General features: G+C 37.2%; 1 protein-coding gene across 1 annotated transcript in view; it reads right to left on the bottom strand.

Annotated features, from left to right (window-relative positions):
- The window catches only part of AKAP6 (A-kinase anchoring protein 6), a 222,023-nt gene extending 203,816 nt beyond the window's left edge, over positions 1 to 18,207 (bottom strand). Inside the window, exons 1-2 of the mRNA XM_008495899.2 lie at positions 18,134 to 18,207; positions 15,581 to 15,938 (exon numbers count right to left, since the gene is read on the bottom strand). Of these exons, the coding sequence (XP_008494121.2) occupies positions 15,581 to 15,904 (324 nt within the window). The 5' untranslated portion in view covers positions 15,905 to 15,938; positions 18,134 to 18,207. The remainder of the gene's footprint in view (positions 1 to 15,580; positions 15,939 to 18,133) is intronic.
- Between the last annotated feature and the right edge of the window lie 6,495 nt (positions 18,208 to 24,702).

The raw sequence follows: 24,702 nt of genomic DNA, 5'->3' as shown, positions 1-24,702 counted from the left end.
TAGTGTATGAATAAATGTACACATTTCCCTGAGGGCTCTACAGCAGTTCTACAAGCGCAAGATCAAGCATTTTTGTTTTGTAAGTCTTACTATGCTAAATCTGACACCCTGGTAAACGTGGGTTTTTTTCAGATAAACATTTCAACACCTCTGCAAATAATCACCGGTGCTCCAAATCTCAGTGCAAGTGACAGCAAACATTTTTTTTTTTCTAGTTCCCCCCTGAAGCAGCCCGGGCAGCTGCTCAGAAGCTCCCTCAGCTGCCGGAGCACCAGGTGGTGCTGCAGCACAGCCACAGCCTGCCCGGTGTACAGCAAACCCTGCCTGAAGCAGCTCCCTGATTTTTTAAATACTGAAGCTACTAAACAATGCTCCTGAAGGCTATTGCACAGAGGCTGTTTTCCTGAGAGGCTTCCCCTCCCCTCTAGGAATTCCATGTTTTTAGGATGCAGTGAACCAAGAAGATAAATTACAGAGATCTTGCTAAGATACTACATAATACAAAACTCATACATCGTAAAAGTAATTTCTCTAGTAGTGGTAAATTCAATATGGGTCTTTTAGCCCTTAATAAAAATAACTCAATGAGGTACATCATAATAAACAGGCTAAACATGCTAAAAAGTAACTGAAATGTGTTATTAAACTACACATTTGAGTGGTTCCACACAGTTCCAGGGCTCCCGAGAAGCATAAAGTTGTTATGCACATTTGCAAAATTGTTTCCTAAATGTTCATTCATGCTCTGCCTTTCTGTATATTATTAAATGCAGAGGGTTCGACTTTGTATAGCTTTTTACATTTTCCTTCATTTTTACCCTGGTAAGTATACTCCTATAGTTGCCCCCTTTCTAAAAATGCTAATAGGTACATTTTATTTTTTTTAGTGAAGGCCAGATTATTCAACCAGCAAGGCATCAGGTCAGTAGCCATTCAATCACAACAACTGAATCTTGGTGTTTAATAATGAAACATGCAAGACTAAGTATAAAACCTCCATTAAAGTCAGTAAGGTCAGATTCTAGAGATGCAGGACCATGTGTCAGCACAGCCAAGTGTTCACTAGCTAATTTGCTGCAGAAATCCACCACAACCATACTAGAAACTCATTGAGGCAAAGGCAAGTTCAAGAACTTACACATTCAGTGTTTTGAGCACGCAGAAAAAGTATTAAAAATTTTTAGCTTCACTTTCTCTTAACTCTTCTATGGTCATAAAAATTACACGAAGCTAGACTTCAAAAAAACCCCACCCTAGAATGAAATAAGATCCGTGTGGGGAGTGGCATTGTCCTCTTCTTCCCTCTTACATTTTTAATGCAGTATTTCTTAAACATGTGCTCTGGCAGGCTCCTGCCCTCCCCACAGAATGTGGCATTGGTCCAGATTAAAAAAGAAAGAATGGGTTAAGGAGTAATTCAGCATGGTAGCAGATGACTCGGCAATGCACTTTGGTGAAGGACAAACAGGAAAAAGAAAATGAAAACAGACAGGAATCAGATTGGAGCTCTGAAAAGACAAAAATTGCAAGACAGAACTTGAGAAGAGCAGGAGAGATGCTGGAAAATAAAGCTAGCAACTAATAGCTAGAAACTGATTTGCAACCCAGCAAGATAAAACTCCTGGGATGATGCACACCAATAAGTGTATTCCTTTGAATAGAGGAAAATCTCTTTTTCAGCAGGTTCCATGACACCTATGTAACATGGGTTTATAACAGATTTTTCCTTGGTAATTTTGCAGGCAACCTCTCTAATCTGTCATTTTGATTTTTTTATCTTTTTCAAATGTCCTATAAAAGATACCACAGTAACAAAGAAAATCCAGCTAACAATAACAAACTGGTTGAAAATTCACAAATCAATCCCAAATATAGCAACTACAACACCAGAAATAGTGGTTTAAATTACAGATCACCACGAAGTCTTTGCCACTCAAACAGATACTTTGAAGCTGTATTTATTTATTCCATAGCACTGAAGAATTAAAAAAAAAAAAAAAAAAAAAAAAAAGAGAGAGAGAGAGAGAGAAACAGGGGTAGACATTGAGAGATTTTAAAAGTATTTCATTCACAATTAGGATCAAAAAAGAGCCTGAAACAGACTGGGATCAGGGAAGCTATTCTTGAAGATCTGAGCTGAAAATCAAAAGCCTATAATATACATTGTGATGTGGTAAACAAACATGTTTTCAGCATTCTTTAAATATGATACCTTAAGCTTGGAAACTACAGCATTGCTGGTATTTTGTGTTTCTTTGAAATAAAACAATGCTATTTGTAACCAGAGATTTGCAACCTATGGAGAAAAGAGTCTGGCTCCCTTCCCATGTAAATTTTTCCTATTTACTTCAGCCTTAATCCCACATTCTGAATCGTTGGCCTCATAAACAATGTGGATATTTAAACCACTCTTTGGAGAGAAGAGTGTATTTGTGTGCATCATGTGCACAGAATCTATACGAGGTTACACATACTTACAGATAACACACTGCATAACATTTGCTATTTTAATCCCATGTATCAAAGTTACTTTATTGAAATTAAGATGCAGCCCCCATATGGATAGGTAAAGAGGGGATCCTGTATCTGATAATGGACAACCAAACATGGAACAAACTGTCTTGTCTTCACAGTTAAACCAGACACCCAAACTTTTAGTTAGTCCTTATAAATGCTAAATGAAAGAGGTTTAGCTGATCTCAGCAAAAAAAAACAGGATAGCTTAAAAGGTACCATGTTTAGGCACATCCAACAGTACTGTCCTTCCCTTAATTTCATTATGAGTCTCGGGATACCTGATAATATTCTTAAATGTCCAGATTGTGAACTTCATTTGTTACATCAAAATCCTGGATTTAACTAAAAGGTTTCTAGCCTTGCTTGCTTCTTAAAAATACATTCTCAAAATAACTGCTGAAGGGCAAATAAGAATATTTAGCTCGTTATTTCAGCATTCTGATTTCAGAGCATAGCTGGTTAAGAATTTTGCACATTTCCATTTGAGGATTTTATCTTATATCTGCTGGACAGTGCTGAGATGTAGTGAAAACATCCAGCCATAACTTTCATACCAACTGACTGATGTATAAACCATTTTGCTCGCCCCACACAGCATAATAGCTTTAAAAATTCAGTTCTGCTTCTATTATTCTTGGGGTCATCTGGCTACAATACCTTTACATCTCCACAGGGACCTAACACGCTTTTGCTGTCCTGACTGACTGGTTAGTTGTGAGATTTCAATTGATTTATAAAGGAATCACATCAATTCACAGAAGGATCTTGAATAGTTAACTATACAATTTCATTCTGAGAAATAACTCGTATGATTAAAGAGGCAAATATCAAAGTATATTACTTGTTCCTACTAAAATGCAAGTGTTACATTACTGAAATACTCTTGTTGAATTTCTGGCATTCAGACAGCAACCATCCTATAACCTGAAATTGCTGCTGTTGAGTATCTCATAATAAAAGTCCAGCAGGCAATGTTAACAATAATGAAGCAAACTAAAAAAATTCTTTTTTATTCTGTGCCTGTTTTTTGACTACTCTCTTATGCCATATTACATTTTTTAGATACCTGTTGTACCATGCACTTATAAATCGAAAAAACTACAAAATCTGCAGTATGACTACTAAGAAATGAGTCCACAAAGCCTACTGAAATATGCAAGGCAAGAAAACTCCTGTAAACACTCTAGCTCACAATGCAGATCACAACTAGATGCCTGTTATAAAAGTTACTAATATCCTATCTTTGAAATTACACATGGACTCAAACAAATCCTCAAGAAAAAAGAATTTATGAACACATTTATGTGGTGTTGGGTTTTGTGTGTATGCTTTTGTTAATTTACATGCACATAAATAAATATATACATATATATAATAAATTCTTTCAACCAAGTCACAGTTTTAATAGTAAAAATGCCCATCAGCATCCTCATTTTCAAATAAAATCCATGATGTAGTGTCAATGACCTCTAATTTTAAAAGCTAAAATTACTAAATCTTACTTATGCCACTGAAATAGTATTTATTTAGTTCTTCCCTGCAAATCTGGACATTAGTAGGTGTTATTTCCATCACATATACAGATACTAAACAATAAAATATTTCATCAGCAAATGTTTCAATTATTTAATTTGCACAATGATGTAAAATAAAATTTTTTTTCATCATACTGAAAAGTATTTATATCATTATATCCAGTAAACATTTGTGTTTGAGTCACATTCGAATACAGACTAGAGAAGACTGTAATAGGTAACATCTGTGCTGGAATTTGATACTTATTTTAATATTATCTCTAGAGAGAGACCATTGGCAGAGTACATTAGCTCATTTTCTAAAGCCTGTATTAGCATATTTTAGATGAAATGTGAAGTGAGAAGAGCAAGACATAATCATTATACTCACTCAACATGCACTTATTTGCATTCTTATTTTGATGAGGTCTAAACCAGAAATTCTGGAATAAGTATTGATTTCAAAAATTTAGATGATCTGAATGACAGTGAGAATTTGCAAGAGTTTTTATTTTTAGTATTAGATAAAGAAACTAAGAGTAGTAAAACACTCAGTGTTTTCCAGTTTTAGAACTTCAGTTCCCTTTTCATAGAACCACAGAATGGTTTGGGTTGAAAGGAACCTTGAAAATCACCTAGTTCAGCCCCTCTGCCCAGGGCAGGGACACCTCCCACTAGACCAGGTTGCTCAAAGCCCCATCCAGCCTGGACTTGAACACGTCCTGGAAGGAGGAAGCCACAACTTCTCTGGGCAATCTGTTCCAGTGTCTCAGCACCTCCACAGTGAAAAATTTCTTCCTAATGCCTAACCTCAATGCACCCTCTTTCAGTTTGAAACCATTTTCCTTCGTTCTCTCACTACACGTCCTTGTAAAAAGTCTCTCCGCGGCTTGCCTGTCAGCCCCCCTCAGGTGCTAGAAGGCTAACATAAGGTATCTCTCCAAAACCTTCTCTTCTCTAGACTGAACACCACCAAGCTCCATGTCCTTCTTATGTCTGGGGCCTCAGAACTGGACACAGTCCTCCAGGTGGGGTCTTACCTGGAGAGTGGGGTAGAGGGGTAGAATCATTTCCCTTGACTTGCTGATCATTCAGCATGGAACATCACTGCCTTTCTGAGCTGCAAGCACACGTTTCCAGCTCATGTTGATTTTTTCATCAACCAACACCCCCAACGGGCTCCTCTCAACCCATTCTCCACCCAGCTTGTATTTGTATTTGGGACTGTCCCAACCCTGGTGCAGGACCTTGCCCTTGGTGAACTTGACGTAGTTCATGTGGGCCCTCCTCTCAGACCTGTCAAGATCCCTCTGGGTGATCTCCCTTCCCTCCAGCATGTCAGCTGCGCCACACAGCTTGGTGTCATCAGCAAACTTGCTGAGGGTGCACTCAATGCCACTGTCCATGACACTGACAAAGACATTAAACAGTGTCAGTCCCACTGCTGATCACTGAAGAATGCTACTCACAGATCAAATAGTAGAAAGAAACTCTGAGTGCAACCATCCAGCCAATTCCTTGTACACAGAGTGGTCCATCTATCAAGTCCATGTACAAGGATGGGTCAGTGTCAAATGTTTTTTACATGTCTGGATAGATGGCATCAGTTGCTCTTGCCTTATCTTTCCATCCTGTAACCTCGCTGTAGAAGGCCATCATATTTCTCAGGCATGATTTCTCCTTAGTGAAGCCATGCTGACTGTCACAAATCACCTCATTTTCCTTTTCACAGGGAAACATTCACCTTTCTTCTCCTTAGTCTCCTGACTGCTGAATAAGCCACATACATATTTTAGAACAATGTTAAGACATCTGTAGCATTGCAGATGCAATTCTACTCTGTATTTGCACTTCTCTGACTCACACATCACCCTTCTGTGTACAAATATATTGCTCAGGAATTAATGAATTCATCTCTACCCTTGCAAGAAGAACGCTCCCTTCGAGGCAATGTCAGAAGTTGCAGTATTTTTGCTCACTGTATCCTCACTGGTTTGCTTTGAAGAAACTCCAGGTGAATTATGGAGCTGTTCAAATTCTAGCCTTTCATTAAGGGGAAGAATTCGATATGCCATGCACTGGTCATAAATCCTTTTGAAAAGCCATGGATATGGACACAAAATTAGTTAGTCAGTAGTCTTATATACCTTGTATTTTCTTTTCTGATTCTTTTTTTCTGCTGCTATTTCCAAGGAATATTCAAGTCCCTTTGTCACAAGAGTGACAATCCTTGTTATCCTTTCCCTGCTCTTCTAGAAATCAAGTCCAAGCTTTAAAAGGGTCCAGCACATTGTCTGCAACATCAATTATTTATTCATTTATCCTGATAAATTATGCAAGCCAGATCCTCCATTATCACGAGTTACCAGTTATATCTTTTCCAGCTCTTAGCTACTTTTATTCCCTTGATACATAGATAGCAGAGCAGACTAAACAAGCAATTCTCACTTTTCTACTCAGAAATTATACCACAAAAGTTAGGAATTTCTTATTATTTCTCCATTTCTTCCTCTTTTTATTAGCTCCCAACTCTTTCCTTGTCTTATTATATTCTAACCATCAGCATTCCATCTTCATCCGATCCCTCAAACAACGACCAGCTTTCATTGCAGGACAACTGACTGTCCAGTAAAGTATGTATATACTCTTCCTGTGTGTTCCTAGTACACCTTCTGCAGCCATGCAGAAAATCAGAGCACAGATGTTTTGCATAAGAATGGGTGACATCAATGGGGTTGTTTACTAGATTCTAACAGAAAAAAAAAATATATCATTTTAACCTTCTTGTATTGGAACAAACTGAGCAATTCTGTCAGGAGAGAGGGAAAGACTTTTTCTATTTTGCTGAATGGCACAGTTTAAATCCACCTAATGTTTGAAAACATTGTGTTAACTTCCCAGTATTTGCTTTTTTTAAAAAAATTATTGATGTACAGTAACTAAACCTTAAAGCTATAACATTTCATTTCAAAACCACAGTATTATCTAAAACTGCACTAGATTATAATTTCAAATAAGATTACAAATGTTGGTGTCCATTGTTCTTTCTAAGGCTACTGTTGAAAAACAGATTGTTTGATTCTTAATAAACCAATAGTCACCAGCAATACTCAGGTACGTGAAGTCAAAAACATTTAAGAGGCTGCATATGCTTAGGATAAAATATTTGTAACACCAAAATAGTTTCAGCATTTAAAATAATGTATACCTAGCAGTAATTCAAGGCATTATTTTATTCATGGAGAAATGATGTAAGCAATCAAAACAGTACTTTTTTTTTTCATTAGGAACTTAAGAGTGGGCCTTGAGGAATGCATTCTTAACAGACTCTAAGGACTGGAGCAGAATAAGCATTAGCAGCAGCAGGTGGGCAACAACGCAATCGTCTTGTTTACTCCCCATTTAGCTTGCAGATACTTAAGTACCACAGGTACACCTCTGTTGCTCATTCTATTAAAAGTATCCAGCTGCTTAAAATTATGCATTTCTGAGCTGAGACTACCACCAGTCCTGGCAAGTCTGAGCAACCTTGCACCTCATTTCTAAACCTGATTACTAACTGGGGAATTGACAGGTACTTGATCACCACTTTCATCCTTGAAGGCTCTGATCTGGTCAGTGAGCCTAATGCCTCTAGGAGTGCACTCTCTATATAAACTAGATCATTAGCTTCAGTTTATGATTGATAACATATAGACACGACTATGAAAATTCATGAGGAATGTGGAAAAAGTGGGTTTCTTTGCCTAAGGAAGACAGCAACTTAGTCTAAAAGCTACAAACCCAAGATCCATTGTATAGATGTGGTGTTACTGCACTAAAGTGTGTTAAGATGTGAGAAACAAGTCACGACTTTTCATGAAACACATCACTATGAACCAGACTGCAGAGATGAAGGACAAGCTGCTAAACAGTGTGATTGTCTTACCAATCAGATTTTGAGAAATGTAATTCTGGTACCCCATGTTTTCCATTCTGATTTTTTTTTTTTTTCCCCAAAACAGAGATATAACCTGAGGGCACAGAAGAAAATCTAAAAAAAAAATTTTAAACCATGTAGGCACACTAAACTACTCAGAAAATAAGAAATGCTAATAAACCCACCTGACTGATGTTCAAGCCACTGTAAGAAAAAGGCAGCCTGTGCAAAGCCCAGTTTCAGAAGAGCTGATCTGTATTTACCAGCATTTACACTCAGCAGCCCTACTGAATGCTGCGATTCTACTGAGTTGTTCAGAGGCAAATTAAATAAGAATACAGCTTCTTAATCAACCAATCACTTCCGCTAAGCTGTGTATATTTTGTTTACAAAGCATAAAACATCTGGCAGATATGATCTGCCAGTATATAGACATATTAAGCTACCATCATAGTATTATAGAGAGATATATACTATTATGCATCATGTGCTCCTGTAGAGTTATGAGCACTTAAGAGTGCTTAACATTTTTGGAGTGCATAATGTATTTGGTCTGGAAAATATCTTGAATGCAAGAAATATGATATATCCTACAAAAAAGTATCTAAATAAAAACTGATTTTAATCATATTACCCATTGGTTAAATGCTAGGTGAATTAAGGCATATAAAGTTGCTCCAATGAAGTTGTTGGGATGAGTACACAGAAAGCAATAAGTTTAGCATTTAACTAGGGGCTTACCTAGAATGTGCTTTTAATCCTAACTCTTCCTCTCCAAAAAAACCCAGAATTGCACCACTGTCTGTGCAATATAAACATATTTTATGTGTTTATATAAATACATCCCACTGGCTATGTTCCATACAGATAAATGTATTTCTTATCTAGTATTTCACCATAGTTCCATAAGCAAACTTGGTTTTGATTTGCTGCTAGTCAAGTACCATACTTCTACCTATGTTGTATATGTATTAACCCCTCTGGCTAAAAAAAACCCCAAACATCTGCAGTTACTTAGATTGTAATCTACAAAGACTGTCAAATCTTTGGAGTCACTACACATAAAAACCACTGCAATACATGATATGTTTACAGAGAAATTACTATTTGTATTGTGTTTAAGTGCTTCACAAACATATGTCCTGTCATCAGATGAGATTTTGAATTAGATTTGGAATTAAAAAAAAAGTAAAGAAAGGGTAAGAGTAAAGTGATTTTACCTTCAATGGTATTTTCCTTGAAATAATTAATCTAAGCCAGAAATATCTCATATATTACACAGAACCAAGACCAAAAGCTTTTTTACCAAATTTGCAGTTAAGAAATTTAGATACTCAGAATGGTGAGTGCAATATGGCAGCAGCTACCATTTTCTTTTTATATATTAGAAGTTAGTGAAGATCTTGAAGATCTGAATAATTTTTGTGTTAAATCTGCAGTGGACACCAAAACCTCAACTAATTCAAGAAAATGCTTTTTAAGAAATTATCCAGTAAATGTGGTACTCGTACTTCTTCACTGCATAGAGAATATTCTTCCCCCTCTGACCCGCAACATTCAAATGAAACATGCTAATTCTTTCAAAATCTAACTTTTATCATTTTCAAATTAATTTTCTCAGAGAATTTTTACAGCTTTAACAGGGCTAAGGAGGCTGGAATTTATCAAGTGGATCAAGGGTTGGACTTGATGATCTCTGAGGTCCCTTCCAACCCAGCCAATTCTATGATTCTATGATTACAAGTTTTAGTTTCAAAGAGTCCCCTTGAGATGCACAGTCCTGTACATTTAGGACGTGCTAACTACTTCAGTATAAAGGAAGTTGTACTTTCCCTGTAGTTATATTCCACCTTCATTTTAGGAGTTGTGGTGCACATTCTGTCCTCTAGTTATAGACAATCAAAAATAGTTCTCAAAAACTGAAAGCCATATTTCAGAGTAGAGGTATCTTATTGCACAGATAACCTTTAAAGATTACTTTTTGTTAGCTGGATGGCATCTCAAATTGTTTTTAAATTGCTTTTATTTCATATGCATCTTTAACTTCTTAGTACAGGATTGCTAATAGTGACAAAACCAAATAATTACATTACTGACTCTCCACCTATTTGGCAGATCTGAGATGCTCTGCGAATAACAACACTTCCACAAATTTATGTGCAACAACTTGTTGCTGCTCAGATGTCAGTACAATAGTATGTCTTTAAGTTGTCTTCATTGAGTAGAAGGTCATAGTTTATAGTTATATGTCTACTTTTATAGACGCTTATGCTAACACCCACATATAGAAGATATAAATGTTTGTTAGAGAAATTTGTTTAATGAAGCATAACAGCTAAACACACCCAGAAGTCTTCTCAGAAACACCTCTGTGAATTTAAGAGTCATTATTTCCCTTTACCTCCTTTTGTATAACAACTCTCATAAATTTTCTTAGCACCCCTTCACATAACTGCCACTGGGCCAGCAATTAAACCACTGCCAAACAGTTATCTCTTGTGGCAAACTTCTGAGTGGGCAAAGTAGAACATGCAGTATTTCCATTAAAAGCTGCATCGCTAAATCTTTCTATAAAGACTGTCACTAGCATTTTGTGATCATCTGTAAAATATCAATTATGTTATGGTAACATGAAAAGGGTTAATTCTTTTCCAAGGTCTGTTATAATACACAGCTGTCTGTCCAGTCTAGAGTCTCCTGGAAAACTTAAACTGTGCACTTAGTTAGAAGTGGTTTAGATAGCACAGAGAAGCTGTACAGCTGCAGAAGCAAGGAGTGTTGTCACAGGCCTCAGAATAATAGAGCTATTGAGATTCATCAAATTAAAGCTGAGAAGAAAGAATAACCCTGTTTCTAATGCTATAGAAAGGCATGAGGTAGATGAGCTACTTCAGCAGTGATGCTAGGATTGAATTTTCCAGTTTATAACTTTTACAGTTTATAATAAAGACAGTTCTGATGTCTAAATTACAAGATACTGAACTTACTGAAGCTACCTTTTAGACTCAGCCATATTTTGAGTGACTAATTTTAGCATCTGAAAAGAAATATTGATTCCTCTTGAAAGGAACTGATATTGGGAAGAAACAGCTGAAAAGTATTCAGAAAAGTCATTTGATCCAGTCTTCAGTCTCTGTTCAATAAAACCAGCAATATTTAATATTATGTATTCAATAAAAACCTACAGAATTCAAGAGGAAGTGACAAGAGAGAAAGACACCTACAGTATCCTGGTTTTACTTTTTTTTTCAAAATGCTTGTAATTGGATGAAAAATTAACAATCTTTATCTAACTAGAGGTATACTAGAAACTAATACCTTTTAATATCTTGCTAATTCCTTACACTCTTCTTTTTTCCAGGATTTAAGTATAAGAACAAAAGCACCTAAAAATTCTTTACCCTCTCAAAAAGTGGAGGAAGAGATAACAAAAAGATAATAATTTCATCATGTTTGACTTCTATCCAAAGTTCATTTAATTCTTATATTAGTCAGGAGGAAACATGAAAGATCCAGTCAAATGATGTTCGAGGCTGACCCAGGTATCCTGGGAAAAAAGATGACTGAAGTCTCTCTACTTGGCAAGAGACAAAAGATCAGTGTTGTGCAAAGTCCTAAAGAAACTGTCACAAGCAGAACAGGTTTTTTTTATGCTGCAATTTATAATATTTAAATATTATATGCATATATATTTATATGCATATAAATATTATAATATTATATTATAATATTAAATGCAAATATTTAAGCCACAAAGTAGTGGTGCTGTGCTTTATTCCACAGTAAGTTAGAAGTTAACAGACACCTCAAATACATAAGACTGTATTAAATAATCCAAATTTATATTTTTTTAAAAAATATAGAAAGCAGGAATCAATTAGGTGAAACATGAGACCCTTTCCTAAGAGGGTTAAAGGATATAAAGTACAGCAGAAGAATAGGAGTGGATTCCAGGTTGGACCTCAGGAGGATTCCAGAAATTTTTTTGTAAAAGCAAGCATATTTTTCTCTGAATAAAAAAGGTAAATGGATCATGAAAGCATCTCATCAGGTTAACACAATACAGAGAGAGCAGTTTTAGCTAAGCTTGGAGTAAATGCATTTTTTTTCATCTCTTTCACAAATATTTGCAATTGATAACAGCTACATTAAATGTGTTCGAGAGATATAAATATATCTTAGCACAGCTTGAGTTAAGAATGATGGCCAGATAAATGGCCAGTATCAGGCATTCTGTACCCTGGAGAGTTATGATTCATGCATCTAGCTTACTGAAGCACTCATGTGAAGCTGAGCTTTCCAGGAAATTTCCCAAGGGGTGGCATAAAACAAGCCTCCCACTCAGACTGCATGGCTAGTTCTGAGAAAGGGCATTGCAAAAATGAGAGAAACGAGTATTTTCAAAGGATCACTGGTGGCTAGTAAAGCCCTAAGTCATGTGGCATGAAAAGAAACTGTCATCAAACACTAAAATCCTCTGGGAACAAGCCACAAAAAACGACTAATGTTCTTGATTACAGAAAAAGCAGAAGCAGAGAGCTCTGCAACAGAGATACAGAACAAAGATTCACAAGAGAAAGAGGTGATCTGTTTGCTGTGCAATTTTTCCAAGGAGTAACAAAAAAGTCTGGTATGAACGAGGTCCTCATACCAGCCCTATTACTGTGAATCAACTCCCAGCCAGATGAAGGAAATCAACTTTAAGCATCCAAAACAAAGAGAAAGCTGCCTGGAAATGGAATAGAACTTCTCCTAGCTGAGGAAAACAACCAAGAGAAAATAAAAAATTATTTGCTTTACTACTATGTTTGCAGTTTCAAAATTATATTCAGAAACTATTATTTTCCTTAGTATATATTTACACGACTTTTATCTTGAGCCCATATCCTTCATTTTTGTCATGATGATTTGGACAAAGGAGCTGAGAGCAGGCTTCTTAAATTTGCTGATGACATTAATGAGTACTTGGGGGAGACAGTTCAAACAAACCAGCAGACACAGTTGGAATTCAAAAAGTCACGGGCACACATGACAAATATGAGGGGAAAAAAGTTCAACAATGGGAAAAGGCAAAATCCTACATGTAAAACTTTACAGATAAAATGGATAAGAGAGGGATGAAAAAACCCTTAGTGCAGCAAAGTTTGTGAGTTACAGTGAATCACAGGCTGAAAAGGAATCAACCATCTCCTGCTACTGAGAAAAAAAACAAAATACTAAATTGGTATGTTTTGTTTGAAAGACATGTGAAATACTTGTTCCAGTCTATTTAACCATGGTGAAGCTTCACACTGAGCCCTGTGTTCAGCCTGGGAACAGCAATTCCAGACAGACCCAGATCATTTGGAAAGAGCTCCTCAAGGAGAATTATCAGATCACAGAAGAAATAAAATAGGGGGTCTCTATGATTTTATTTTTGCAGGAGGTTTGCCTAGCTCATTTTAATTTAGTTATATAATGCAAGGGAATACAAGGATAAACAATTTAAAATATAGGTCAAGTATGAATAAAAGCATTTCCACAACACTTGCTTTTACAGTCTTACCTGCTTTTGTCTCTACACAAGTTTAAAGGTAAGCAGGTTACAGAAGTTGTGTATTCCTGGTAAGTTTGTTAAGATGTTGCTGCATTTTTTTCTAGTACTTCATATCTTTTTGAAAGCTTTTGATTTTTATGTCACTTTGCCAAAAATTTAAACAGATAACAAATATTTTTAAAGTTTCTTTAACTGCAACTAATTTTCATGCAGGAAAACTGATACATACATGTATCTAATTGAAGAGGATACACTTAAACTAGATATACGGAAGAAATTATTTACTGTGATTGTGTGAGACACTGGAACAGGTTGCACAGGGAAGCTGTGGGTACCCCCTCTCTGGCCAGGTTGGATGGGGCTTTGAGCAAAGGGAGGTGTCCCTGCCCACACCAGATGGGTTGCTTGATCTTTAAGGTCCCTTCCAAACCAAACCATTTTACAATTCTATGATTCCATGTATAAACACAAAGAAAAGAGCACTTTCCTCTGTGTCCAGGGATTGTACAGAGAATATTTGAGAGCCTTGATAACACTTCCAACCCCCTAGGCTGACAAGCCAGATAAACTTGAGACTCCTTCATGTTATTCTTCTTTTGTTATTTTTTATCATTGCATTAACCAGATTCCTTCTTAGTCCCAAACAATCCCTAGGTGTTACAGCACACTATACAGCAGAATATTCACAATTTTTAAGCTGGCACAAATCAGTTCTCTTTGTTCTCTGAGCCAGCCCAAAGCTCCACAGCTATTTTACTTCTGCATTCAGCTCTCAGCACTGCTCTAAAATGGCCACAAGCAGTTCTAGCTCAGAACTGGCACAGAGTCCAGCAAGATTTGTTATATCTGCCTGCAGAAATAGCTTTGAGGTTTATTTCCTAAAAATCCACTGCACCTTGTGTTCATGGTCCTTTCTCTCATCAAAAGCTGGTAATATCTTCCCCAAATTATTCAGAAATGTGTCAGGACCATAAAAAACTCAGTATCAGCTTGCTATTTGATTAGTACTGATTACAGTAGAATTACTTTATGGTTAGCACTAGTACACAGAACTGTATTTCAGGACAGCCTACAGCTACAGTCTTAAAATAAACACAAATAAAATACCATCTCCCTAGTACGAAGGAAGACTGTTCACATAAACAGGCCTCAGAATGAAACTCTGAAGCTCAGTCTGAAGAGATAACATAACATGTGCCTGCTATTTTTGGACATTGTTTGCTGCCTTCAAAAGCATGCTTCATCTGCTGCAGCAAACCAAGCCACACAAACAAAACCCACATACGTTCCCAGACACTATTTGAATTTCACCTTTAATTTTCTTAACACCTTCAAAGTTTCAACACAGATTTAACTATGGGACCAAGACAGAGATAACTGTTTAAAGATATTTGTGTTTAGTTGTTGGATTGGGGGAAGGAAATGCTTCTTAATTTACACAAAACTCAGATTTTGGGGGGACAAAATCCTGTATTACTAAAGAATTTTCTTGCTGGGAAAGAAAGATTAAAATGACTGATTTACTGGCTGTGATCATTCAAATCTTACCACTTCATATATTTTACCAAGACTCAGATTTGAAAAAAAAAAAAAAATCTGACACATTTACCATTTTGCATGTAGTCTCACCTGAGTTCAATCTTCACATAATCTTTGTGAGACTGAAAGACCAGGTATTGGACCACCTTTCTATCATACTGCCTCTGAGACTTGCTTAGTTTTCAAATGAGCTGCCATGATCATCAGGACACAAATTTGGAAGTTGTAGGTACAGATGCCCACTAAAATCAGTGGGAAAATTTCTGGACATTTCTGAGATGTCCACTCATTTAGTGGCAGTGTTTTATTAACTGTTCTTGGAGTGTGAACATGTTCCTTAAGATGGTTATATCTGCTGAATTAAGTGATAAGCAAATAATGTTGCAAAAAAAATCTGAGAATTGTATGACTGCTACTATCTACCTGAAAAAGATTTCTTCACTTTTTAACACAGGCTGTCAGACATGCTACAGCAGTCGTTTTGTTTACTGTGCCAGTAATAGAATCTAGAGCAGCACCTTCACTGAAAAGTCTGCAATATAAAATTCATCCTACCTTCAGCTGTACTAGATGCACATCCACATGCTTGCTATCTGAATCTTGCTGGACAGAGTAGGTCAGATCCCTGACTCTTTCAGAGGTCATCCGAAGCCAGGTCTCAATCTCTGGCAAGTGGAGAACAATCTTCCAATCAGCCCCAGTATGGAGAGGAGGGGGCTTTTCATATTGCTGGCCAGAATCAACCTCTTTCATGACATCCTCTGCCCCATCTCGTTCCACTGTAGGAGTCATGTTTATAAGCATGGGAGATGCATCGGATGGCATTTGATCCAGTTCTTGTGTTCTCATGGGAGAAAGTGCTACATCCATGGCTAACATTGGAAGGCCAAAAACAAACTTCTTTCCAAAATAGCTGCAAAAATGAAAAGAAGATATTGCTGTTATGAGAGAAAATTTTGTATTCAAAATGTTCACAAGACAAGGAATAAATGGCAATGCTGGAGAGATATCATACTCCTAAATAAATTCTTCAACCTGCAATCTACACTAGACATTCAAAAAAAAGTTGTTGGGGTTTGTTTTTTTAAATAACTTTGTTGATCTGAACAAATATCCTTTGTTTGAGAAGAATAAAACACACTTTTCACTCATTGTAGGCAATCACCTTGGAAACAACAGTTTTCATTGATGAAAAATACAGTCTGCTTTTCTACAGCTGCAACATAAGCAAAGTGAGCATTGGCAAAACCAGCAGAACTTTACTGAATTCCACCAATTAAGGCAGGACTGGTATCTGTAAACTAGCACACATTAGAACATATCCCTAACACAAAATATCTCAGGTTTTATTCAAGTTTCCCAACTGTCCATTCAACTACTGATCACATGCAGCAAAAAATCTGAAGATAAATTTGAAGCAACTTGAGCACACTTGGTGGACCTACAGCAGTCACATTTTAACTTTCACAGTTTAAATTCTTGTCATTTTCCTAAGAACTGTTACAATTAGGAACAACTCTACCAAAACGTACAGGTAAGAACTCCAAACATCAAAATATGGGCCTAAAATTAAAGTGTCATTTTACAGGAGTGGTTCTTTGACAGTCCAAGAGCTGCATCATCAGTTTACACTTAAACATTCACTGGCAAAAGTATGCAAAACATTTTCCTATCTGCCCCTTTCTCTGTAAACTTTAGCTGTATATAATACAGAACACAGCTCTAAATTCTATACCCAAGGACAAAAGCACTGTCCTTACCAGCATGCACCTGGCTTGGAACTAAGCACCTCAAGCATTATGTAAACTGCCATTCAGTAAGAGTTGTACTTTTAACCTAATTTTTGAGAGACTCAGATTTGACACATGCCTGCCTTTGACATAAAACTTCACTAAAATTTACTTGTGTTTTCAGCACTTTACAACTGTGATACCCAGTGAGTCTGCATCAAGAGAATTAGGAAAACTGGGTCCTTCTAAAGCTGTTTTTATTTGGTTTAACCAGGGGATATTAGAAATGCTTCAACTAAATTCTAACAACTCTTGTCTGTATTTCTTTCCCATAGTGCTAAGACTGCAAAACAATTAAGTTTTGCAGATATTAATTTGGGCAAAATTCGAAGTTACTACAGTTTTTTGTTTTTTAGGTTTTTTTTTCTATAAAGGCTGCATTTTAGCTTTTAGCATAATATCTCTAAGAGTACAGACAACAAACCAGTGCCTTTCACTATTAGAGAAACTCAGATGCAACTACTGAATTGTGTTCCTTAACATTTCAAGTGGACTCTCAGCATCCAGAGACTGCTCCTACAGGCAGTGAAAGTATGGACAAAGCATCCAAACACCAGTCTCATATCCGGGAAGGACAAAGAAATTACATTTAATGTTAACTTCATGTTATTTCTTATCCTGCCACTTAGGAAATTATCTTTTGCATGTCTATCATCCTCATAGAACAATATTTAGAATATTAAGCTATTAAATATTAATTTGGAACTTCAGAACAAAATTTGCTATCAGTCTAAGCAAGGAAAAGGAATTAAAGATTCCAATCACTCTCTATGCCTGCTGTACAGTTTCCAACTCAGAATATAGTTTTAGACAAATCACTCCATTTGAAAACATTTTTGTCTTGGCCACTGCTGCTCATAGCCCCAGTTTTCAATCATATCAATCAAGTGTTCTAAAGCCAAAACTATGTTATTATTTAAGCTTATTCTTTAAATTATTTCTTCCTGGAAATGAAATATTGTGAACCAGATAAGGACCTTATTTCTGCATGTTTATTTTTAACAAATTAAACATGCCTGTCAGCAAAACAGTTGGTCCTGAATCACTAAACCATACAGACACACAGGAAGTAGACGCTTGCTTAGTTTTTTTCATAAAAACAAAACAAAACAAACAAAAACACAAAAAGAAACCAAACCCTGGCACTCTGTCCAGAGTTTTTCAGCATGACTCAGCTCTATTTAGGACTTCAAAGCAATTAGCAAAATTACCACATGGTCCTGCAGAAGCAAACAAAAGCTGGCCCATGGTGCATGCAGAGCGTAGCTCTAGGTTTCATCACTCAGCTTGCAATTAGCAACCATTAGGAGCTGCTGACCTGGATTTAGTGACGGTGTGCTTGCCTCTACAGCATTGCTGCTAATGTCTCCTGAATCCTAGGTGCTCTTAAAAGTCCTTTGAATCCTTTTCTTTCTCCCAGATCACAGCAAGCTGCAACACTTCAAGTAAGAATACGTGGAGAAAATTTTAAATATGCAAATTTTATATTTTTTAAAAAAGAAAAAAAAAAAGTCCCACAAAGCTAACAAATCATAGCGTGGGTACTAATCAGCAAGGTCTGGGAAAACTTTAAAAGCCCACAATGCTTGAAAGGAGAAAATGTTGCAGCTAGACACAACTGAATGCTGACACTAGGACACAGATTCATTAAACTGTTTCTTGGCAGAATAAATTCATCAGCATAAAATTACACCGCGAGAAAACAAAACTGAAAGGCCCTCCTCCTCTCTCGGGGAAAGCCAGCACTGAAGTGACGCATTCACACGAGTGCTCCTAAAATCACTGGAGAACCCGTAAGCTCCACCCCACGGTCCCTCCCGCTGCTGCTTCCCCGGTCACGCCGGCATTGAGCGCTGGAAGGCGCTGGCGGGACTGAGCCTGCGGTAACCCTCAGGCATTGAGTGTGAGAAGAGTCGGAAAATCCCTGCCACAGAGCTGTTTGTACAAAGTTCTACTCTTGAAATACTAAACATCACACAAGACCCAGCAGCAAAGATAGCAAATCTCACAGACATATCTACTTTAAGTAACTTAGCAATCAATATGCTTTTGATCCAATGGATGTTCTACTTTCTGGATTACTGACCACATGCAAGTTATAATCCCATTTTGTGTTCAGCTCTGGGGTCCCCAGCATAAAACAGACAGGAGCCAGCTTGAGGGTGGGTCCAGAGGAGGGCCACAAACATGATCAGAGGGCATCTCCCCTGTGAGAACACTGAGAGGACTCTCCAGGTTGTTAAGCCTGGAGAAGAGAAGGCTCTGGGGAGACCTTAGGAGCAGCCTTCCCGTATGGGAAGGGGGCTACAGGAAAGCTGGGGGGGGGGGGGGGGGGGACAAGGAGAGAACGTGTCCCAGAGACTGCAGCAATAAGACAAGGGGTGATGGTTTAAAACTGCAAGAGGGGATATTTAGGTTAGACATTAGGAAGAAATTCTTTATGGTGAAGGTGGTGAGACACTGGCACAGGTTGCCCAGGGAAGTTGTGTCTGCCTCATCCCTGGAAGTGTTTGAGGCCAGGTTGGATGGGGCTGTGGGCAACCTGATCTAATGGGAGGTGTCCCTGCCCATGGCAAGGGAGTTGAACTAGGTGACCTTTAGGATCCTTTCCAACCCAAACCATTCTATGATTCTGTATTTCTAAGTCATCAGCCTTGCAGAGGACAGCATACATAAAGGTAAGAGACCAGCTACTGAAAATTACTAAATTAGCTTTTCTCCACCTCATTCTCATATAGACACTTAAATCTAATATCCTCTAGCTGTGCCCTTTCCCCTCCAACACTTAGGTTATTACTCTTATACTGAAACATGGAGGCTGCAGACACCAAGATGGGGTTTGGAAGTCCTACAGTTCCAGTATTTGCATAACATGCCAGCAGTGACATGCCATAAATTTCAGCAAAACCAATTTTACTTTGAAATTTGAAAAAGTGTATTTAAGTGTTCAATTAACCAAGTTTTCATCTACTGGAATAAAACATTCACTAAAACAAACAAATAAAAACACACAAACAAACCCCCCAAAAACCCAACCCAAAATTAAACAATACTTTATCACATAATTCGGTGTCTGATATTGTAAGTAACTAAATTTAAATGCTAGCCTTAGTACATTCTACTTCTAGAGTATTTTCATTTTCCAGATTGTGAGGTATAGAGTAAATTGAAAACAACTGTAAATGAATTTTCAGTGGGCGAGCCATGCTACATAAGAGTCTAGCATTCTTTTCACCCAAGTTCTTTCTGTACCTGGGATAGCTGTACAAACTGGATCTTTTAAAATTTGCAGTTAAACAGCTGAAAATACATTCTCAAATGTGCTGGTCAAGAAAAAGTTAATCTCAATTTTCTCAGGGTATAGTTTTACTTTCATCATCGGAATTAGTAAGAGAGTTATGATTACATTATTTTTAAAAAGCAACACAAATTATTTGTTTCAATCAGTTCTAAGGCTACTCTTCATTAAAAGGTCATATTTATGAACTACACAATACAGTTACAAGCTTGTACTCTTTCTGGTGGGAGGAAAAAATAGATTAAGAGTATATTTTGCCTTGTGTTAGCTCTTCATATAGTTCTCTATTTTCATGGCTACTTGTATAAAAGGTGAGAGATCCCATGTAAGCAACACTCACACATATGCTTTCTATCTTGATGTTCAGTGAGGGCATTGTGCCTAACAGATGGTTGATTACCTTCCAGTAATCACATTGGCAATCTCGCTTTCCCCTGGTTTTCCGCTCAATCAGACGCAATTGCTTTTATGCAAAACAGAGCCTGTGTGTGTCAACCACAATACAGTTCATCCATCACCACAGGCTTTGAAAGACTTCTCTCACTCACTCGGCTTCCCAGTTATTCACATTTCCTTTGTTTAAAAAGTACAGGACAAATTTACTCTGCCAGCTATCAGATCATCCACATTTCTTCCAACAGCAGTTGGCTCCTGTCAAATAAAGATTCATTAAGGATTTTAAGCCATACAGTAGTCCCAGCATTGATCAGTGGTGCAGACACGAGGTCGAGTGAATGTTAATGAGCTCTAATTTTTCTTACTGTCACATGTAGTTAAAATCAGCCATATGCACTATACAGCCACCTGTCTGTCAAGTAAACAATTAATTTCATTCTCCAAAACGGTGCTGAAAAACCTGAAGAAACTCCATGAGAAACTCCCATCATTAAATAATTGTTTGCTTGCTGACTTTGAAACCTAATGATGTAAATTTTAACACTAGATTTAATGAGCTCATTGATGTTGAATTTCCTTAAATAGATACAGTCAGAACTAGTATCTTTCACAGCCAAGTTACATTTCCATTTCTTTTCCCTTTCAATAGTCTAAGGAATTCTCTGCCAAGTTTTCAGGCTCTTTACATCTTCCATTGAAAATGTAATGTACTGTATCTACTGAATAGAAAAATTGTATCAGTACAGAAGAAAATCAGTCGTGTCAGTAGCTACATATAGAGCAATATGAGAGATTTCAGCTTAACATGTGCTCTGCAGGATCTGACTGCATTGGGTGTTGGGAGAACTCTGGACTCCTTGCCCAAGCCAGTGCTGCCACAGGGGACTTTCAAACATGTATATCAGCAACCACAGAAATTGGGTTTTGTAGATATTTGTATATCTTTCATTAATATCCCATGTTATGATCCCTTCCCTGTTCTAGTTTTAAGTTCCAACCTTTAACTCTGTCTTCGTTATTCCCCTTTTCACCTACTCCTGAGAGGGGGGGAGATGACTAATGAAGACCAATTCTGCTTTCTGGGTTTTGGTTTGCCCTAATCAGTAAATCAAGACATAAAATAATTTTTAAATCTTTCAGGGAACTAAGAGAGCCAATTTAGTTTTTTCCCTTCATATGATTCCCTGTGAACACATTTCAAAAAAATACCCCCTTTACAGTTATTGCACTGTTACACCTAAAAATCTGAACAATTGGACAGGAAGGGAAACAAATTTCATTTAGCACTGCTGTGCCTCCTGTTTTATGTGTGCAGAATCTTAGAAGATTTATCTGGTAGGGAATACAATGATGCCTTAACTCCTGCAGGATACAGACCAAAGAGTCTTGCATAGTAATGCCAATATTAAGCCTGAGCATTAATGTGAATCATGATTAGAATTTTTAATGTGACTGATTTAAAGTCCATTAGAAAGTCTACCCCCAAGGCCTTAATGGTAGCAAACCAGACCAACAATGGATGTTTGAGTCCGTGATTGTCTATAAATCAGAACTTAAGACACTGCAAAGCCCCAGCATGCTCTTTGATATCTGCTGTTTCTCTTTCTAAGGGGAATGAAAACATGGCAACTGTTTAGCTAGAAACCAAAAATTACTGACAATTACTCTGGAAAATTAGGGTAAGAAATTTTGCTGGAGGACTTAGCAAAGGGTCTGTCTGAAATGGTTGGCACAGTAGGAGAGACAATGAAATGAGTGGCTGGGCCACAAGGTCTGGTATTTCATACACAGACAATCAGTGAAAAGCCAAGGGTGAAACAGGCAAATTGCTGATTGAGGTGTGTATGACATCTCATTTGAAATTTATTTGGTTCTTAAGATACAAGTTTTTAAATAAAGGTTCCGGGGGACATTTTCACCTGGTGTTTATACTAAGAAAATTAGTAGAAACTGTTGCAGAATGAGGTGATACCTGAAAAAGTACCATTTATTAGAGGAAATGTCTCCAAACAGATCAGAAAATGCTTTTTACAAGACCCAGTGCCAAAAGCTAAAGGAATCTAAATAGCCACAGGATAAAGAGAAAGGCCCTTAACAAATTGTGGAGTAAAAGGCTGGAACCAGTGGCAGTAAATGGACAGCAGAACGGAGAATGAATGGAGACAAATGGAGATCAAAACCAGAGTATCACAGGCATTGTGCTCCTCAATAAACTGGAAAATGACCTGAAAAGTGGGTGAATAATCAAGTGAAAAAGTCTGCAGATGATATTGAAATACTAGGCACAAGTCTAGACTCAGAGTAAGGAGTCAGAGTGCAGGACCTACCAGACAAAAACAAACAAACAAAAATACCACAAAAACCAAACAAAAAACCCTTATATTTATGAGCAAAAATCCAGTACTAATTGCATGCGTTGAGTGGGCTTGTTACTATGCAATGTCTTGGAAGGTAAACAAAGCTCCGTAAGAAACTAGCTCAATGCTCAACAGCAGTCAAAAAGAAAATCAAACTTCAGAATCATTTAGCAATGAAACAGGAAATAAAGTGGGGAAAAAAATCATTACTTCACTATATAAAATCCATAGTATTCATGCAGAACATAATGTGCAATTCTGGCTCCCTCATCCCAAAGGGAATACAGTGGAGCTGGAAAAGGATTCAAAAATGCAATTTGAAGGACAAATGGGAATATGTAATCACCTCTGTTCAAATGAAAACTGAGCAGCCAGAGACTCTCAGCCTTGGAAAAAGCTGACTTCGGAGGACAGGATGGGGCTCATAAAAGACCAATTTAAGACCATACTATCCAGAAGCTTCAAATGTTTCACAACCTAGGTCTTTTCATTCTTCAAAAGCACCCCAACCTCTTGTCAATGGAAGCAATAATTTTATTTTCTATGTGCTCTGTGTCCAAAGGTCTTTAAAATGGTAGACCACAATTCCTGTCAGGGTCTTAGTCATATGCTCAGCTACCTTATTTACTTAGAGGGTGCTTCAGCCATTCTACTTGCTCTGGTTCTTACACACAGTTCTCCAAAGGAGGACCTGCAATGTCCAAGCAGGATTCCTTTTAAGTATTTCTTTCAGTAACAACACAACAAAAGACCTTAACCTGCAAATGGCTTCCTTTTAAAAAATGTATAACTGAAAGCTACAAACACTAAGTGGTCCTGAACTCACCTCTCTCAAGACCTCAGTTTATTCAGTGTATTCAGCTGGTTCAATAAACTCCATATCCTTGATCTAAATTAATTTCAGTATATATGTAAAGCCACAAGTATGATAATCTCTATGAATAAAAGCTTTAGGAATAAATTCAGTGGACTCATCATGTCAAGAATTTGCATCTCTATTAAGCCCAGGGATTTCATAAACTGTGGAAATTGTACAGTATTATGTCCCTACAATTAATCAGGGGACCAAAACTGAAAGCAAAGCAGAGTTATGTTTCAAGAGAGAGTTCTCATCTCAAGATTTATCACCTGAGTATCTTTACACAAGCACCAAGTTTATCTAAAAATATATCTGATAGTTGCAGTCCAGCATTAACTGCAATTATCCTCAAAAATAACAGCTGGGGGAAACAAACCAACAAAAACCACAACCAAAAACCCACCACCATATTTAAGTATTCCTCTGAAAATAATTGAGTAATGGAATTGTCATATTGAGCCTAGAAAGCCACCGTGGAGAAAAAGGAATAGTTCTTTAGAAAAGATGTCATATGAGCTTATGCAAAAACCTTAACACTGTGGTGCATACTGAAGTCTTGCCTGAAACAGTGCATAAAATTTATACACTCTGGCTCATATAATTTTATGTTCTCACTTAGAAAAAGCAGGGAGATGAGGCTGGAAGTGATCCCATTATATGGAGTGCATCAGAAAACATTCTACATGACACATAGAAACATTGAAAACAATTGTGTAGTGCCAGAGTTGTACAGATAGAGGAATGTTTTCTGGGGATCAGACACTGGGATGAGTAGCTCTGTTTCCTGGCCATGTCTGACTCACCACAGGTTTGCCCTGCAGTAAGAAAGAGTGACTGGAGATGATGTGGTGTGAGGAGATTAGCATTAAAATAGACAAAGACAAATTAACTTCTTCATAGTAGATGATCATTACTTAAGCATCCTTTATAAGCTACTGCCCTACATCACCTTAGGCATTTTTTGTCCCAATTTTAAT

The sequence above is a fragment of the Calypte anna genome, chromosome 5A (genome assembly GCF_003957555.1).
Source record: "Calypte anna isolate BGI_N300 chromosome 5A, bCalAnn1_v1.p, whole genome shotgun sequence".
NCBI classification, from domain to species: domain Eukaryota; kingdom Metazoa; phylum Chordata; class Aves; order Apodiformes; family Trochilidae; genus Calypte; species Calypte anna.
The sequence above is the reverse complement of the archived record's forward strand: the minus strand, read 5'-3'. Positions and strand labels throughout refer to the sequence as shown.